This window comes from Zootoca vivipara, chromosome 2 (genome assembly GCF_963506605.1).
Source record: "Zootoca vivipara chromosome 2, rZooViv1.1, whole genome shotgun sequence".
Taxonomy (NCBI): Eukaryota; Metazoa; Chordata; class Lepidosauria; order Squamata; family Lacertidae; genus Zootoca; species Zootoca vivipara.
In genome coordinates, this window is record NC_083277.1 from 118,888,341 (window position 1) to 118,908,225 (window position 19,885).

At 43.1% G+C, this 19,885-nt stretch overlaps 1 protein-coding gene across 1 annotated transcript in view; it reads left to right on the forward strand.

Moving 5' to 3' along the window:
- The first annotated feature begins 7,406 nt into the window (after window positions 1-7,406).
- ENDOU (endonuclease, poly(U) specific) overlaps window positions 7,407-19,885 on the forward strand; it is a 35,127-nt gene continuing 22,648 nt past the window's right edge. The window contains exons 1-2 of the mRNA XM_035101377.2: window positions 7,407-7,576; window positions 19,741-19,875. Coding sequence (XP_034957268.2) covers window positions 7,519-7,576; window positions 19,741-19,875 — 193 coding nt within the window. The 5' untranslated portion in view covers window positions 7,407-7,518. The remainder of the gene's footprint in view (window positions 7,577-19,740; window positions 19,876-19,885) is intronic.

Here is a 19,885-nt window from a genome sequence, read left to right on the forward strand (position 1 = left end):
CCGCCCCCGCTCCCGCCCCCCACGCAATTGGCGCAGCGGGCATCTGGCCCAAAGCCGGGTAAGTTTGGGGACCCCTGGCTCACAGTGTTGTTCTGTAATTATAAACAAGGATAGCTCCTTTTCATTTTACAATCATACTCATTACTATTATTCCTCTATAAGTCTCTCTATGTTAAGAGCATTTTAGAACCAGCATTATGTAAGTTTGTTGCATTTTACTATTGAAATTTTACTATGGTTTTTTACTATTTTACTAAATTTTACTATTTTGCATTTTACTATGGTCTGAAGCTCAACATCAAAAAAAACCAAGATCATGGCCACTGGTCCCATCACCTCCTGGCAAATAGAAGGGGAAGAAATGGAGGCAGTGAGAGATTTTACTTTCTTGGGCTCCTTGATCACTGCAGATGGTGACAGCAGTCACGAAATTAAAAGACGCCTGCTTCTTGGGAGAAAAGCAATGACAAACCTAGACAGCATCTTAAAAAGCAGAGACATCACCTTGCCGACAAAGGTCCGTATACCGGTAGTTAAAGCTATGGTTTTCCCAGTAGTGATGTATGGAAGTGAGAGCTGGACCATAAAGAAGGCTGATCGCCGAAGAATTGATGCTTTTGAATTATGGTGCTGGAGGAGACTCTTGAGAGTCCCATGGACTGCTAGAAGATCAAACCTATCCATTCTTAAGGAAATCAGCCCTGAGTGCTCCCTGGAAGGACAGATCGTGAAGCTGAGGCTCCAATACTTTGGCCACCTCATGAGAAGAGAAGAATCCTTGGAAAAGACCCTGATGTTGGGAAAGATTGAGGGCACTAGGAGAAGGGGACGACAGAGGACAAGATGGTTGGACAGTGTTCTCGAAGCTACGAACATGAGTTTGACCAAACTACGGGAGGCAGTGCAAGACAGGAGTGCCTGGCGTGCTATGGTCCATGGGGTCACGAAGAGTCGGACACGACTAAACGACTAAACAACAACAACAACAACAACTATTGAAAGTGTCCTTTGACACGCCCTAAGACAATTAATTGTTCCTAGCCCTTTAAGAAATGGAGCTCCACTCGGTATATAAGCCAAGAATCAGAAACACCCTCTAGCAGTCTGAACAGTGGAGTCACACCATCACAACTAGGAGAGCTTTTACAGCCCTTTCCTTAATCTTTTCCAAGAGCAATGATATTCATTAGTTGAATTGTCCCATAGGTTAGCTAACCTTTAGTTTAAACAACTATAGTCTTATCTTGGGGAAGTTTATCCCTGACTGCTATGTAATTTTCAATTCTTTTCAGAGCTTACAGCTCCTGTTTAGTTTTGATTATAAGGAAACCTCAGCCCCTTAACATTTTCCTTCTGAGGTAACAGATATTTTCCAGTGAAACGAGTCACATAGCCAGCACCTCGTCAAGGTTTACTTTATTTGGAGGTTATTTTGAGATATGTCTTTTCTATATCGTAGTTTCTTTTTGGGAAATTTAAACCTATTATGTTTCTTTGAGTAATCATTAGTTGAGTTTTAGTATTATTCACCTTATCAATATCTCGTTTCAGGGATTTATCACGGCATAGTTTTGTTTTTGCGCTGATTATACGTTTCCGTGGTTGTCTTTTTGCCATTTTTGCCATTACTTTCAGCTCTCAAAAGTATAGCCAACCCTCCTTTAAAGAGAGGAGAGTCGCTGCCAAGCATTTCTTATCATTCTTCGCAGCTACTTCCTGACAAAACGCCCAATCCTGCGCAGAAAAGAGGAAACATTTCCCACACTTCTTGTTAAGCTGCTCACACGCCTCTGCTGGAAAACCACTCTTTAGCGCTTATATGTCTAACATGCTTAGGACCAACACAGGAACACCACAGGGATGTGTGCTTAGTCTGCTCCTTTATACTCTTTATACGTATGATTGTGTCGCTGTCCACCCTAGAAATAGGGTTGTCAAATTTGCAGATGACACAACCGTGATCGGGCTCATCTCTGATAAGGAGGGTGAAACGGACTATAGAGATGAGGTGGAGTGGCTGACAGAGTGGTGCAGAGTTAATAACTTGATCATAAATACAAAGAAAACAAAGGAGCTTGTGGTGGACTTTAGGAGACAGAAGAACGAGGTCCAGCCACTTTTGATTGACGGAATTTGTGTGGAGAGGGTAACAACGTTTAGATTTATAGGCATTGAGTTACAGGAGGATCTGTCCTGGAGTGTTAATACAAGGGGGCTTGTGAAGAAGGCGCAGCAGAGACTGTATTTTTTGAGAATTTTAAGGAAAAACCATATTCCACAAAACCTGCTGCTTGCCTTCTATCACTGCGCCATACAGAGCATGCTCACGTACGGTTTATGTGTGTGGTACGGAAGCTGGACTTCTCAGGATAGAGCAGGGCTGTGTAGAATTATTAAAACAGCAGAGAGCATTATTGGCTGCTCACTCTTCACCTTAGAACAAATCTATACCACCAGGTGCCATAGAAAAGCACTAGACATATCAAGAGATCCAACGCACCCTGGTCACCCTTTCTTTCAGCTCCTGCCATCGGGACGGAGATATAGAACTATGCAGGCAAGAACGAGCCGTCTCAGGAACAGTTTCTTCTCTAGAGCAATTTTGGCCTTAAATGGAAAGCCTGGACTTTGAAGTCATCTTATTTTATTTGTTATTTGTATTATATTTACTGTTTTTAATTAGGTTTTGTAATTTTGGATTATGCGGAATGCTTTATCTGAGTGGATGTAGCAACCGAGTAATTTCGTTGTTCCCGCAAGGGGACAATGACAATAAAGATATCTTATCTTATCTTATCAAAAGACTATTTGTTCTGATTGATTACAAAAGAACGGGGGGGGGGGTTCCCTTGGAAGGGCAAGGGCAAGGGGGAAAGCGCTCGGACCCATGCTTTCTCGGCATGGCGCAAGTGGCAGTGTCTCGCTCTGGGACACAAACAGTGACTTCAGGACCTCCCTCCTGTGTGCCCCTTCACTTCTAGAACATCTGCACCTCTGAAAACTTCGGACAGTACTTTTGTTCCCTTGCAGTCGCTTCGCATCTCACGTCTTCTGGGGCTGCGTTTTATTTTCTGCCTCACCAGTGGCAGCCTGTCCCTCCCAACTGATTGTTAGCTTTTACCTGTTGCTAGGAAACTGCTGGTGACCTCACTGTTGATGTCATAATGTGATGTTGGCATCATAAGTCCCTAAGACACAGTGGGTTCAAACCATCTGTATCAATGAGGATTCTCACTGTAGGAGTTTTTGCCTTAACAGCAAAAAGAAACGAGCTTGTAAGCTGCCTAAGGTTTATATGAGGAGGCATATTGAATCGAATCTATTTAAACATTTGTAAGGAGCATAGTTTTGGCGAAGAGTTGTACAGTTGTACAGCACAATCAACCAGTGATGTAAATGATACTCGTAGCCTAGAGTAATGCATTATTATCCCAATAGATGGTGCGGGTTTGATAACATTTATTAGAAAGTGAATATGATGAAACTTTGGTCCAGGGAACTGCAGTCATGGGCTCAACAGGTATCATAATTCACTCTGTTTCTGATATTTGCCAAATTTGGAGGATGCTGTGCTGTATGGGACTTGTCACCAAAGAACACTCTCCCCCAAATTCCCAGAGCAGTTTGCACTTTTAGGAAAAGTGTCAATTAAGGGGGGAAAGGCAAACAAAGCTAATGACCAGTTAGAGGAGAAATGGATAAATCTGTACTTTAAGAAATAGCATAAAAGATTAGCACCAACCTGAAGCATTGGCAAAGGGGTACACTGAAAGCTGCATTAGCAATCATTTGTTATTTGGTACTGTACATACATCCACGGGACGGGGGTGGCACTGTGGGTCAAACCACAGAGCCTAGGACTTCCCGATCAGAAGGTTGGTGGTTCAAATACCCGCGACAGGGTGAGCTCCCGTTGCTCGGTCCCAGCTCCTGCCAACCCAGCAGTTCGAAAGGATCTCAAACTGCAAGTAGATAAATAGGTTACCTTCTACAGCGGGAAGGTAAACGGTGTTTCCATGTGCTGCTCTGATTCACCAGAAGTGGCTTTGTCATGTTGGCCACATGACCCAGAAGCTGTACGCCGGCTCCCTCGGCCAATAATGCGAAATGAGCGCCACAACCCCAGAGTCGGTCACGACTGGACCTAATGGTCAGGGGTCCCTTTACCTTTACTTTTACATACACAATTCCAGTTGTGAAGCAGGGGAAAAGCCAGGATCTCCTGCAGCAGATGGTTTTATTGTGTCTTCCCTTGTTATGCTATGTCTTCATTCTATGACCTTTTCCCTGCCATTTCATCAGTGATGACGGCTTTTAATTAAATAGTGCCATCAGTGCACAAACGAAAGACATTTCCTGTCTTTGAGAAGCTTGCAATTTTAATCTAGACAAAGGGAGATACCATGTGCTTTTTCCAGTGGCAGACAATTTGCCATTGTGACTCTCTTCATGTTGGATTGTGAAGAGTGTGGCATATTTAATGGATCTTCTTCACAGATATGTGCGGAACATATACACATATCACCTTTTATGCTTACATTTGGATTTTCTGACTATCCTGTGCAAAGATGAGGACTGTCCTCATAGCTTCTTGAATGGCACAGTCCAGACCATTAGTTGCAAACTAGAATAACCAGGGGACTCCACAGCTGTCTCTCCAGCATGCCTGTCAATATTTTTTTTTTTTGCTGGAAACAGGCTTGTCTACATTTGAGCATTAAAAGGTAAACGGTAAAGGGAACCCTGACCATTAGGTCCAGTCGCAGATGACTCTGGGGTTGCAGCGCTCATCTCGCTTTACTGGCCGAGGGAGCCGGCGTACAGCTTCTAGGTCATGTGGCCAGCATGACTAAGCCGCTTCTGGTGAACCAGAGCAGCACACGGAAATGCTGTTTACCTTCCCACTTGGAGCGGTACCTATTTATCTACTTGCACTTTGATGTGCTTTCGAACTGCTAGGTTGGCAGGAGCAGGGACCGAGCAACGGGAGCTCACCCCGTCGCAGGGATTCGAACCGCCGACCTTCTGATCGGGAAGCCCTAGGCTCTGTGGTTTAACCCACAGCGTCACCCGCGTCCCGTGGATGTATGCACCAAATAACAAATGATTGCTAATGATTACCACAGCACCACCCACGCCCCTCCTCATTTGAGCATTATTTAGCTGTTAATCCATTTGAATTGGACCGGAGCAGTCCACACCCGCATTTATGTGAATTTGTATTTGAGGAGCAACTTTTTTTAAAAAAAATTAATAAATCTTTATTGTACAAAAAGAAAATACAAAAATGATACATTTACATACAAACCTATTAAACCATACACCACACATAGAATGGACAAAAATTTATACATACACATACATACCTTACCCACATCCCACGTCTCTAAAAAGCTTATATTTTATAATGTATTCAATTTTTTCCTTCTTAGTTCAAAATCCAAAGAAACATATCTAATCTTCGAGATGGGAAAAGAAAAGTTTTGAGAGGAAAGAATAAAGAAAGAAAATAGATTATAGGAAAGATTAAAAAAGCAGAAAAAGAAAAAGAAAAGAAAAAGAAAAGAAAAAAAGAAAAGGAAGACAAGGAAGAAAAAAGAAGACAAGGTTTTGTTGACTGACTCAACAGTCATCTCTTATCAAACTTCATTACCTCCTCTATCACTTCCACCACACTATACACAGGGGTTTACCCTTCAATATTTGTACATATTGTTCTCTGTTTGCCCGTCATAATCACTTTGACACTTATACTTTATCATAATCACTTAATCTATGGAGCAACTTTTTTTTTCTGCCCAGTCATAGGAACAGGCATTCTCTTTTGTGTTTGTTCCTGGCTTCTAATTTGTTGATTATATTATGACAATTAAGTACAGACTAGACATAAATGCAGAGAGTTGCTTTTAGAAAATGTGCAGAAGCACACAGTCAGGCAATTGTAAATTCTCAGCACACATCCTGTGTGTGTGTGTGTGTGTGTGTGTGTGTGTGTGTGTGTGTGTGTGTGTGTGCTCTTTAACTTGGCTAGCTGGTGCAGTTTTTTGGTTTGATTCAAATCTGAGAGATCAGCACAAAGTCAAGCTTCTTCTGGGGTAGTTTGTCCACCTTTGGTCCCCACTCTGTACTCACAGCATTCACTTGCGGCTCCTAGAAACTGTCAGCATGTGACAGTGGGCTTACCCAAGGAATGGTTTTGAGTTGACTGGTCAGCTAAACCAAGTGAGCTGAGCTGATGGGTTTCAAACTCCTCAGTGTGTTAGGGACTTCCCCTATATGTGAAGACAAGCTCTGGCAGATTGAGCTGACAAGATGAATATTGGGTCCAATGGCCAAGAAGGTGGTTTCTAACACAACACTTTGACTTCACCCTTGAAGGTGCACTCCATTGTTTCTAAAGGCAGATAGACGCCAACAACAACAACATTTATCTATCTATCTATCTATGCTCCTCCAGTTAGAGCTGGAAAAGAAATGATTTGGTGAAGGGAATGTAGCACTTGAATATATAACAGACGGATGTAAATAATATAAAGAAAAAGAAACAATAAGCATGTATTTTCAAGATGTAACTTGAAGTTTAATAATGCCTGTTATTGTGGTTAAACATGTATAAAAGATTGTATATGGAGTAATATAATAATAAATAAAATTTCCCCCAAAAAGAAATGAAAGCATCTGTAAATTCTCAACACACACTTTTCAGATTAACATTCCTCTGCAATATCTAGCATAGAAATTTTTAATGTTTGCTCGTGCAGTTGCAAAGTTCAGAAAAAGTTCAAAAATTGCAAATTAAGTAAGTTTGCCTTTAAATGCGAGTTACTTCTAATTTCACCCCATCCCTACTTGAAGTATATACAGTATCTGCATCGGAAGGATGTAGAACTGTTTTATTTGACATTTGTGTCCTTACAACAATCCTGTAAGGTAGGTCACTACCATTCTCTTTCCCATATTGCAGATTGTGGGTGATGCTGAAGATAACTTGACGAAGGCCACTTACAGAATTTGAGGCTGAACAATCAGATTTTAACCAAGGGATTTCTGGACCAGGACTCCACTTCATAACTGCTACAGTTTCAGAATTACTGTGCTAAAGCAACAGTTGGGGCTCTAGGCTTATAAATTTCCCCAAACTAAACCCACTGCTAGTAACAATATCTTGAAACACCTCTGTTGTAGAGCTGGATACATATTGCCACAGAAGCTACAAACAGGAATTTCCTGCCTGATGGCTGTGTTAATTTGATTGATATCGCACAAGGTGATGCACAGACTCATACCTATGGCAGGAGCATTGTCGGCTGACACTCACATGCACCTCTTCCCACCCTGTGTGATGCCATGCTCTCCCCAACCCTCAAAGCTCCTCCTCATTTGCTTTGCACGAACCATCCATAGCTATATATATATATATCTATTCAGGCTGTGATGAAAGACAGCTTCAGTTGGTTGATTCTCTTCCCCGTGCCTCTTTGAAACTTCACCCTCATCACCACCTGTGCCACTGGGACCATGAAAACCTGGGCATGTCTTCTCCTGGCAGGAGCTTTCTGCAGCCTGGCATCTGGATGTAAGTAGTAGCAGTAATAGTAGTTGTTGTTTTAAAAAATAGATTGAGTATTTAGATTATCTGTTCCCAGAGAAAGAGATGCTTTATGGTTTGATGCTGCACGGCGCTGAGGAAGAACTGCTTAAGGAACTATTGTATTGTCCACCTCCAGGTGCTGTTGGACTTCAGCTCCCATCAGCCCCAACCACCCTGGCCAATGGTCAGGGTCTATAGAAGGGGGAGTCCAGCAGGCCACATGTTCCTCCCACCATGTCCCAATAGTCTGCACTGACTATCAGTGGTTTCACACAGGGCTATTTCCAGGTTTTACCTTGAAATACTGGGGACCCAGGTGGCGCTGTGGTTAAACCACTGAGCCTAGGGCTTGCTGATCAGAAGGTCGGCGGTTCGAATCCCTGTGACGGGGTGAGCTCCCGTTGCTTAGTCCCAGCTCCTGCCAACCTAGCAGTTCGAAAGCACGTCAAAATGCAAGTAGATAAATAGGAACCGCTACAGCGGGAAGGTAAACGGCGTTTCCATGTGCTGCTCTGGTTTGCCAGAAGCGGCTTTGTCATGCTGGCCACATGACCTGGAAGCTATATGCCGGCTCCCTCGGCCAATAATGCGAGATGAGCGTGCAACCCCAGAGTCGGTCACGACTGGACCTAATGGTCAGGGGTCCCTTTACTGGGAATGGAACCTGGGACATTCTACATGCAAAACATGTGCCCTGTCAGTGCCACTAAGCTTTGGTCCTTCCCCTTGCAACCGCAGAGCCATCTCTAAGTACTGTAAGTCCTAAACGGAGAGGCTCCAATCCTAAACACATTTACTAGCAAACAACTCCAAGAGAGCAGGGCTTACTTCCAAGTAAATATGCCTAAGGTTGCAATGAAAAGAGATGGTCGATGACTCTGCATTTGAATGCTATAAGCTCAGTAACTCACAGGTGGGTCTCAAGCTGATTCCTTTGCACTTAAGGTGACAGCCAATGATAGAAATGTTCCATCTGTGAGGTTGGGTGAGCGGCACATACAAGCAACTCATCACTTTGTATTGCAATCATCAAGGGAATGTGTGAACTAGAGCTGTTCCACAAATCCCTGTGACACATCAAAGTCTGCTGTTTTTGCTATTCCCAGGGCTCTTTTCCCCCACCCAAAGACATTTTTCAGTCATTTCCAGCAGGTTAAATGCCAGTGCTTTTTTCCTTTTTTAAAAAAACACTCATTTTGACTCAAGAAAATCACCATTTTATAGTTCAATTTGGGTAAAATAAATACAGTAAATGCACAAAACGCAAATATTCATAAAATGTTTAGGAGTATGCGTACACCTGTGTCACCCCCCCCCCCAGAAAAAAGCACTGGGCAGCACTCCACTGAAAAGTGGCCATTGAATGTATGCTACTTAAAATGAGCGTGCACACACACACATGGAATAAACTGCTGATTCTAGTGGGGTTTTTTGGGTGGTACTGAGGAACTTATTGGGCCAGATGTCCTCAGTGGGCTCCCCTCCTTGAGTGGGTTCATCTCCTTCCTTTGGTCTCTGCTGCCCTTTCACTTGCCTTCTCCCTCTTGAGTGCTTTTGCCTGGCAGCAATGGGCTCTTCCTGATCTGTGACAATGCCCCTTGTTTGCTTGCTTGCCTGGATGAAGAGATGTCTTTGTGTGCGCAGAAACTTTTGACTTGTGCATGACTGAGATGCAGCCTACTGTACAGAGGTAAGATTCACATCCATGGCACTGCCTATTTTGCATTTGGCTCTAACCACTGCACAGCATGTTGCCCCCAGAAGGTTGCACATGAAGTGGCTCATTGATAAAAGTTCCCCACCTCTGGGCTTCTGAAAAAACATCTGCAACATATTTTATGGTGTGCCCTTCTGTTTCCCATCTGGACATACAGCTAAATTGGATTGTAGCTTTAGCATAATAATAATAATTTATTATTTATACCCCGCCCATCTGGCTGGGTTTCCCCAGCCACTCTGGGCGGCTTCCAACAGAAAAATAAAACACAGTAATCTATTAAACATTAAAAGCCTCCCTGAACAGGGCTGCCTTCAGATGTCTTCTAAAAGTCTGGTAGTTGTTTTCCTCTTTGATATCTGTTGGGAGGGCGTTCCACAGGGCAGGCGCCACCACTGAGAAGGCCCTCAGCCTAGTTCCCTGCAACTTGGCTTCTCGCAACGAGGGAACCGCCAGAAGGCCCTTGGTACTGGACCTCAGTGTCCGGGCAGAATGATGGAGGTGGAGACGCTCCTTCAGGTATACTGGACCGAGGCCATTTAGGGCTTTAAAGGTCAGCACCAACACTTTGAATTGTGCTCGGAAACGTACTGGGAGCCAGTATAAGCTGGATTCATGCCAAATTCATTCTCCAAACAATTTTTTAAAAAATAAAAATATATTATATTGTATTTATGAGCATTGAGAAATACCTGCTCAATTGTAGTACTCAGGAGCCAACCAGGATAAAAGGGAGCATAGTGACAGTTCTGGTAGCAGCACACAGCTATAGTATTACTGTTTGGGAGAGGTGATTTGCCAGTGGTCAAATCTGCCACTGGAAAAGAAGCTGTCTTAAACACTATGAGGTAAATACAAGAAATAATATTTAAAAAGGTTATGCATTTCTATGATTTGGTAAATATGGCTGTTGTTGTGTGCAGGCCCTGTTTATATTAGAGAAAGAGTACTGTGAAAAGACTATCCTTGATCATGGTTTCAGTAGTGCATTTCCAAGTACACAAAAACATTTCATTGCTTCTAGTCCCTGCAGTCCAGCCCCAAAGAGTTCTTCAGCCTGCACCACTGCTTGTCGTTCCACATAGCTAGGAAAGGCTGATGTATGTGCAACATGAGTTATTATTGTCGCAGAGCTGCTGCCATAATTAGGGGGAAATGGACTGAATGAAGTAGAGCCACTTCCCAAATTCTTTGGGCCTTTCCCAAATCTGTCATGTTTAAATTGCATCATCTTGTAATAGAAAAAGCTCCGTGACACTATGGGAAAGGTCCTTGCCTTCAGGGAAGGGCTGTGGCTCAGCAGGAGAGCACGTGCTTTGCATGCAAAATGTTCCAGACTTAATCTCTGGCATCTCCTGGTAGAGTTGGGAAACTCTGGATGCCAGGAGAGCAACTGCCAGTCAGAGCAAAGTGGGCAATAATGAGAGAAATAGACCAAGGATCAGAGTTGTATTCCACTTTGGTCTTCTGAGAACATGGCAATGGAGTGAGGAGGGGCAAATCAGTGGGAGTCTGATGAGCTGTGGCTGCTGTGGCAAAGCCAATCTGTCTCTCCCATGCTGCGTCTATGCTGTGCCCACATCAGGCTGTTTCTTATTCTTAAAATACTCAGATTCACAGGATAGCTCTATTTTTTTGTGCTGCCAAGTCTCCCGTATTCCCCGGGAAACCCCTGTTTTTCCAGCTGTTCCCAGCCGAAGAAACGGATTTTTTTTGTTTCCCCCCAGTTTATTCTGGCACGGTGACCATTTTGGAACTGGGCAGAGCATGCTCAGAAGCGACTTTTGATGCTGCTTTGCCCAGTTCCAAAATGGCGGCAGCGCTACTTCTGGTCTGCTACTTCCGGTCCAGTCCCTTATTTCTCAGGCCGGAACTTGGCAGCTATGTGACATCTTAAGCAAACACCATGCAAAGCCCCACCTTGATATTTGTGGGGGACGGGGGATGGACATGCACACATGAGAATAGTTTATGTGGCCATGAGACTATAAAACCCAAGATGGAAGCCTGATGATATCTGGGCCTTTGACTGAAGAGAGAAATTTACCAAGAACAGCACAGTCCGAGATGACCAACATTTTTCCACCAAGGTGAATTTTCTGCCCCACCCCCTTTGAAATGCTGCTCAAATCAAACAGTACTAAAACAGAATTGTGCATGTCAGCTTTTGCATATACTAAATGCTTCACTGATTGCAAGGGCACACTAACCTTCCTCTAGAACACTGTTCATGCCTCTGGTGGTGCACTAGAGTGCTCTCTTCAGTATCAAGGCTGACAACTCGTGTGTTGTTTCCTTAAATCCAGAACCAGGAAAAGCAGATAGGTGGTTTTGCCAAAGACTATAGCTGCACAGAATTTATGGGCTGGGAGGAACATTCAATATCTACAGCTAATTAGAGCTGAACGATTTCTTGAGAAGATGCCCTCCTGAGTCCGTAACACTTCAGAATGCTGCTGGGAGGGATTGCTTGTGAATGCTGTTTTTAAAATAATAGAAACCAGTTTTACTAGTTTTCTACTTTCACTGAAATTCTTTTCATGCACTGGAACATTCAAACATGAGATTTTTCCTACCTGAATTAAGAAGTGGTACAGGTCCACCAACAAGATCAGCCATAGAACATAAATCACATACAGGCTTTGCCATTAAGATGTTTCTGGGCTGTTGCCTGACACATTGCTTTTCTTGCAACTGTTTTGCACCATCTTCTTCCTGCCTGGGGTCTTCTGCAGGCATGCAAGCCACATGAGCTGTTCATTAAGTTATGGCACCTTCCCTTTAATGCCAGCTTGGCCCTGCGACTGTGGGTGCCTGAAATTTGTGGGTGCCCAACTCCTTCATGGGGAATTTTGTGGGTGCTCAAGCACTCAGGGCCCCAGGGAGTTGACACCTATGCTGGTAGACTTTGACCCAAGAGACTTAGGTTCAAATCCCTGTTCAGCCAACAAGCTCACAGGGTGTCTTTGGGTTAATTGGAATCTTTCAGACTCAGAAGTGGGCATAACTGTATATCTTCCTCTTGGAAGAAAAGCAGGATCGAAACATGTAATAGTAATAAAAGCCAGTCTCTTTTGAACATCCAGTGCTGGGCAGAGAAATGGTTGCCCAGTTGCTGCATAAGATCATAGCCCTATTCAGAAACTAGGTTTAGACCTAGTGAACCATGAAAAGGGGGGCGGGGGCGGGTGTTACTGATCATTAGAGAGCTGCATATGGACTTGCAAGAGGCACATGGCAAATGTGCACCTGAGTGCTCATTGGGAGCGCTGCGGGGGAGTCTGCCAGCCTCCACAATGTGTGCACATCCATTCTACAAGTGGAATCCTCAACCTGGGTTGGAGGACCTCCCCCCTCCCCCTGTCTTCAGTTGCTTTGGGAGGTGCAGCAGGGATGCCAGCCAGTCTGTGAGGCTCAGTGAGGCATTTGCCTCAAGCAGCAGGCTGAGAACAGCTGGGAGGGGTGGCAGATCATCTCCCCCCCCCCCCCCCCAGAGCATGCTACACCCTGTCCCTTGCACTTGTCACACTCCTCCTCCTCTGTACCCCCAGCCTGCTCCTTTCCAGCCTCCATTTTCTCCCCACCACCTCAACCTTCAGCACACCAGGACGTTCCTGAGCCACCTCAGGTGGTGGAGGAAAAGGTAGAGGAGGTGGAGCTGTCATTTTTTTCTGTTTTGCCTCAAGGACTCTCCCCTCAGCTAAGGGAGAGGGAAGGCTGAGCAGGAACAATGCTGGAATTATGGTGGTGGGGGCAGTTTCCCTGCACAGGGTGCTGAGCCGAGGGGAGTAGAAGGAATAAATATTTAGGAGGGGGTGCCAATTTTTATTTTCATTCAGGGCACCATATTACCAAAGTCCTTTTTAAAAAAAATAAAAAATATGTATTTATTAAAGATTTTTAAACAACAAAAACATACTAAAATACAAAACACAAAAAGAAAATACAAAACACAAAAAAATACAAAATACAAAAATACAAAAACAATAATTCTAACTTATAACCCTTATTCCTAATCTATTGACTTCCTTATTCCACCTCCTGCGATTCTTTACATGTCATCCTTAGTAAACTAAATCTTATATAAACTCTAATTATTACTTTAATATTACCTTATTTCTCTATCTTTTACATCTTATCCTTTTACACTCTATCTATATCTTACTTCTTAATTAAATTATCATTATCTTCTAACAATACTTATTTTACACCGTTGTATTATCTACAACCTCTTTGTATCTCCCTCACTTCCACTAATAAAAACTTAGTTGGTCTTTAAGGTGCTACTGAAAGAATTTTTTTATTTTGTTTCAACTCAGACCAACATGGCTACCTACCTGTAACTAATTCTAATCTATTATACGCTTATTCTTTAAATAAATTTTAAAGAATTTCTTCCAATCTTCTTCCACTGCTGCTTCACTCCGATCCTGGAGTCTCCCGGTCAACTCAGACAGTTCCATAAATTCTATCAACTTCTTCTGCCAATCATCCACTGTTGGTAATTCTTCATTCTTCCAATTATTTGCAAGTAGAATTCTTGCAGCTGTTGTGGCAAAGAAAAAAAAAGTAACATCCTTCCTAGGTATTTCATCTCCCATTATCCCAAGTAAGAAGGCTTCTGGTTTCTTGGTACAGGTGTTTTTCAACACTTTTTTCAGTTCATTATAAATCTTTTCCCAGAAGTCTCTCACTTGGGGGCACGTCCACCACATGTGGAAGAAAGTTCCTTCTTGATTTTTACATTTCCAACATTTATTATCTTGTTTATGATAAATCTTAGCTAACTTTACCGGAGTCAGATACCATCTATCTACAGTGGTGCCTCGCTAGACGAAATTAATTCGTTCCATGGGTCTTTTCTTATAGCGAAAAATTCATCTAGCGAATCCCATAGGAATGCACTGAATTTTTTTTTAATTTCTTTTGCCCATAGGAACACATTAATTGAATTTCAATGCATTCCTATGGGAAACCGCAATTCGCTAAACGAATTTTTCGTAAAACGCATTCGTCTAGCGAGGCAACCTCCGCTAGAAAAAAAACAAATTAATATTTTTTGCAGTCATATTCACCCCCAGGTATTTCACCCATATTACCAAAGTCCTTCCGTGACAGGAGGTGGCAATGGCTCTTGAGGAGCCTGAGCAGGAGGATGCAGTCCTGTCGCTTAGAATCATTGCCTTCACAGATGGGAGCAGATCCACCTGCCCTGAAGGGGCACATGGTTGCAATCCTGATGTTCTCACAAGGCGAGTGACTGCCCTAGAAGCTCAGTGGGAGGGGGTGGGAAACTTGTTGGGACATCTTTGTCACTTCTGACCAGTTCTGAACTTCTTGTCCTGCTCCTGAACTCCTGAACTCCTGACCACGGATCACGGTGTCTGTTGCTGAGCCTGTACTGTTATTTTCCTGGATGAATAGCTCTTCCGTCCTCAGAGCCGCTGTCTCCGTGTGTTGTGTGTGACAATACTGAGCTAGATGGACCAATGGTATGACTTATTCTAAGGGTGTTTTCTACCTGACGGGCAAGATGTTCTCCTCTCCTGATGTTCAGCCAATATCTAGCATCCTGTAACTCAGACCCACTAAATGCCCTGCCCTTTAGGGTAGCAGAAAGCAAGGCTCTGTCCACATCTAAATGGCAACCCATAAGGTATCCGAAGAGGGCTATCACTCATGTCTCCTCTCAGTTCTCTTATTCTTAGGCTGGAGTTGTTGACCTAGTGTTGGAAAAATCCTCATCTTTGGGGTGGTGAGGGAGGAGGGTACAACAAACAAACAAACAACAACAACAATTTTATTATTTATACCCCATCCATCTGGATGGGTTGCCCCAGCCACTCTGGGCAGCTTCCAACACATATAAAAACATAATAAAACATCAAGACATTAAAAACTTCCCAATACAGGGCTTCCTTCAGATGTTTTCTAAAAGTTGTGTAGTTCATTATCTCATTGACATCTGAAGGGAGGGTGTTCTACAGGGAGGGCGCCACTACCGAGAAGGCCCCCTGCTTGGTTGCCTGTAACGTCACTTCTCACAGTGAGAGAACAGCCAGTCCCTCGGAGGAGGATCTCAGTGTCTGGGCTGAATGATGGGGGTGGAGATGCTCCTTCAGGTATCCAGGGCCAAGGCCAATTAGCGCTTTAAAAGTCAGCACTAACACTCTGAATTGTGTTCAGAAACGTACTGGGAGCTGGTGAAGATAATTTAGGACCAGCGTTATAGGGTCCCGGTGGCCACCCCCCGTCGCCAGTTTAGCTGCTTCACTCTGGGTTAGTTGTAGTTTCCAAGCCACCTTCAAAGGTAGCCCCAAGTAGAGTGCATTGTAGTAGTCCAAGTGGGAGATAACCAGAGCATGGGCCACTCTGGTAGGATGGCGTGCAGGCAGGTAGGGTCTCAGCCAGCATACTAGATGGAGCTGGTAGACAGCCACCCTGGACACAGAAGAAGAATGGAAAGGTCTTCCTGCGGTAATGTCAGGTTGCACATAGTGCAGAACAAAGAACTGAATCATCATCATATATTTCTTGAAATGCCTGCAATTCTGTGCAAAAAAATCCCATTAGTTTAATGAACTTTGTAGAGGCAGCTCTATGGGCAGGGTTGACCTCATTTAAAAACGCATATTTTATGCAGTTAATAAATATGTTCTGGTTTAACTGCTCTTTCTTGATGATTGCTCTATTGCACAGTTGCTTGGAACAGTTACTTAATGGATGGTAAGAGTTGCCACATTTAGCAAGCATCTCAATCTGTCACACATTATGATGAATTGATTATTAATTAACCTGAATGAAGTAACAAAAAGCTACTAACAAAGTGATGATGAATAATAAAGAGAGCAAGCTACCCAGGGACTGAAATATGAAATGAAACACCATGAATCACATTTATCGCTAAATAAAATTTGTTTTTGAGTTTTTAACTTTTGTGTTGAAAATTGAAAAGGGGAGCTAATATATGGCTTATCTGAAAGATCCTATTCACTCATACGAACCTGTCTGGGTTCTGAGATCCTAAGAAGAGGAAACTCTTCTCTCAGTCCCGTCACCCTCACAGGCACACTGGCATGCTTGGTAGGGAAGTAGTACAGGGCCTTCTCAGTGGTGGCTGCTCCCAGACTTTGGAACTCCCTCCCTAGAGAAGCTAGACAGAGGGCCTTCTCGGTGGTGGCGCCTGCCCTGTGGAATGCCCTCCCAACAGATGTCAAAGAGGAAAACTACCAGACTTTTAGAAGACATCTGAAGGCAGCCCTGTTCAGGGAGGCTTTTTAATGTTTAATAGATTACTGTGTTGTTGTTTTTCTGTTGGAAGCTGCCCAGAGTGGCTGGGGAAACCCAGCCAGATGGGCGGGGTATAAATAATAAATTTATTATTATTATTATTATTATTATTATTATTATTATTATTATTATTATTATTGTCCTTCCAACGGCAGGTGAAGACTTTTGGGAAACTGACTGCTTTTAACAAAATGGCTAGTGCCGTACGGTTTTTATTGCAATTATTTTTATGGTTTTGATAAGGTGTGTGTGTGTGTGTGTGTGTGTGTGTAGATATAGTTTTAATTCTATGTTTAATTGTTTTTGAATGATTGTTTTTAGCTGTTCTTATTTTTATCTGTAAGCTGCCTTGAGTCTCTGCCAGGGAAAAAGGCAGGCTATGTATAAACAAACAAATTTGCAACTTTATGGTTCAAACTCTGTGTCAGACACCCTCAAATGTACTGAGTACAAGCAATGAGAATAAGGTCCACTATGTGACTGCTGATTCAGGACTCTAAACTGTGTTTTATATAATCAACTTTTTATTTTGTTCTGTGTATACGTCAATGTTCTTTTGTTGCTATGGACGTTAGCTGATGTAAAGTCTCATTCATTCATTCACTGAGCACAAATTGATCTTCATGTGGAGATAATCTCGCTGCCCACCCCCAAAACTGAAGGCAGTTAAAAAAGGGGTCACTGCATCATACTTTCATCTCTGCTAAACATGTTTTGCAGGTTTGTGAATTATTTCAAAAAATTACAACACCAATTTTATTAGAAGCACGAGTGAGTTTTAAAAAAGTAGTGTGTTCCATGGAAACAGACCCTTTCTCAAACTACTTTGAACTTTAAAAACCGTGATGCAATATAGTTTGCCGAAATGTCCGCTTCCAATTTCCACTGATGTTCTGAGGCAGATTTGCACTTTGGAAAATCATTGAGGTTTCCCCTGGCAATCAAAATGTGCTTTTTATTTCCCCAGTCATTAACAGCAGATTCCGGGGAATTTTGCTGACCCCCTGTAGATTGAATCTCTTACCATGATCAGGAGATGGCAAAATGTCTCACTGTCTACTCTGCTCAAGCTTATGAGCTTCATTATATAAAAAACCATGATTACAGTCATTTGCCATCGGCAAATAACATGCGTGGCGGAACTCTTGTCCTCCTGAGAAGAAGAGAAAACTCACACATATTTAGTTTGTGGTGCTGCATGTGAAATCATTTGATTTATAATCTACAGTGATGGAACTCAGGGTCACATCCAAAGGGTTTGCATAGCTTCTAGGGATGTGTGGATCTGTCAATTTTAGAATCTATCTGCTTCTCATTTTTCTGATCGTAATTTCACTTTGCCACTTTGGATCACTTTTGTAATCACAAAAATCAACATTTTATTGTGTATTAACATAGGTAAAGGGACCCCTGACCATTAGGTCCAGTCGTGACTGACTCTGGGGTTGCGGTGCTCATCTCGCTTTATTGGCCGAGGGAGCTGGCCTACAGCTTCCAGGTCATGTGGCCAGCATGACAAAGCTGCTTCCGGCGAACCAGAGCAGCACACGGAAACACCGTTTACCTTCCCGCTGTAGTGGTCCCCATTTATCTACTTGCATTTTGACGTGCTTTCGAACTGCTAGGTTGGCAGGAGCTGGGACCGAGCAATGGGAGCTCACCCCGTTGCAGGGATTCAAACCGCCAACCTTCTGATCAGCAAGCCCTAGGCTCTGTGATTTAACCCACAGCGCCACCTCCGTCCCGTGTATTAATATACACATTTCAAATTTAATTTCCCCTAATATACACATTTTTGCAAGCAATTTCCCCATAGAAATGCATTTATTTGTTATTTATATGCGTGTTTATGGACACTCCCCTAACATGCACATTTTCAATACATTCTTTGGGTTTGGAGAAGTGCACCACAAAATCTGGGCAAGTGCATATTTTGAAGGATACTCATGTTTCAGTTCATGCAAATTAGGCAACTGCACATTAAAAGGCGAAGCATAATGAATCCACCACCTCCACCCACCCCCATTATATATTAGCTTCACCAGAGTTTCTGCATCACTTGCCTTCAAGTCATGTCCTAAGACTCCATATTTTTTTGCACTAAGGGGTGCTTATTTCATTTAAAAAATATATGCTGCTTGATTGTAAATAAAAGAGTCAAAGCAGTTTTTAAAAAAACCTCAAGGCAGATCGTCAGTGTGGTGCCCTCCAGAAATTCTGGACCCCATTTCCTATCTCCCCTGACCATTGGCCATGCTGGCCATGGCGGATGCAAGTTGTGGTCCAAAACAGCTAGCCATGTTCCTTACCTCTGTGCTATTACAGGTGGTATTGTGGTTCTTTGCATATAATATTTATAATGTACTTTAGATGGACAGGGAATGGGAACAAAGGAGGGGAGGAGGGTTGCCAGCTTGTGTTCTTTTCTGATCTAGCTCTTTGGGTGCTCTGCTTTTATCTTCTGGGGTGGGGAGATCTGCATGCTGTTAAGGCACAAGAGCAGAGCTGGTGAGGAAAAGGAGGTAACTCTAGTAATAACTGGTGCCTGGCATAGGATAGTTACAGGTAGGTAGCCGTGTTGGTCTGATGCAGGCAAAACAAAATAAAAAAAATCCTTCCAGTAGCACCTTAGAGACCATTATTGTTATTGGTAAGAGTGTCTCTAAGTGAGTACAGAGCACTTCCTTCATACTCACAACTGTAACCAGATCCGGCATAATTAAGGAGCTGAGAAGGGATGATAGCTCAAGGCTGCAGCATGTGTTTGTATTCTGAATGCTCAGGGTTCAGTCTCTGGCATCTCCAGGTTAAAAATGTGAGGCTGCAGTTGATTTGAAATGTACCCACACCTGAGATACTGGAGAGCACTCAGAGTAGACAATGGACAAATTATCTGATCTGGCAGCTTCCTTTTTGCATGGATTAGGCTAGCCAGTAGCATCCCCTGTATATTCTAAGGAACCCACTTCTTGCAGCATTCTGATAACACAAACCATAAATGTTTCTGAAATGTTTATTATGGTTGTACTCCACTAGCCCTTCTAACCTATAGTGGCACTACCCCATTTTCTGCATCAGCCCACTTTCTCTTTTACTGCAGTCTGCTAATCCAGATTCCACCCCCCAACAAACTTTATTTCAGCTTTGTATGGCCCCCCTGATTCCTGCAAAGGGCGATGCAATGAGAAATACAATCCAAAAGATGTTTGCCACTGCAATAGGAAATGTGAACAATACCAGAACTGTTGTGACGACTACCATAACCATTGCCAGCAAGGTGAGTGAAA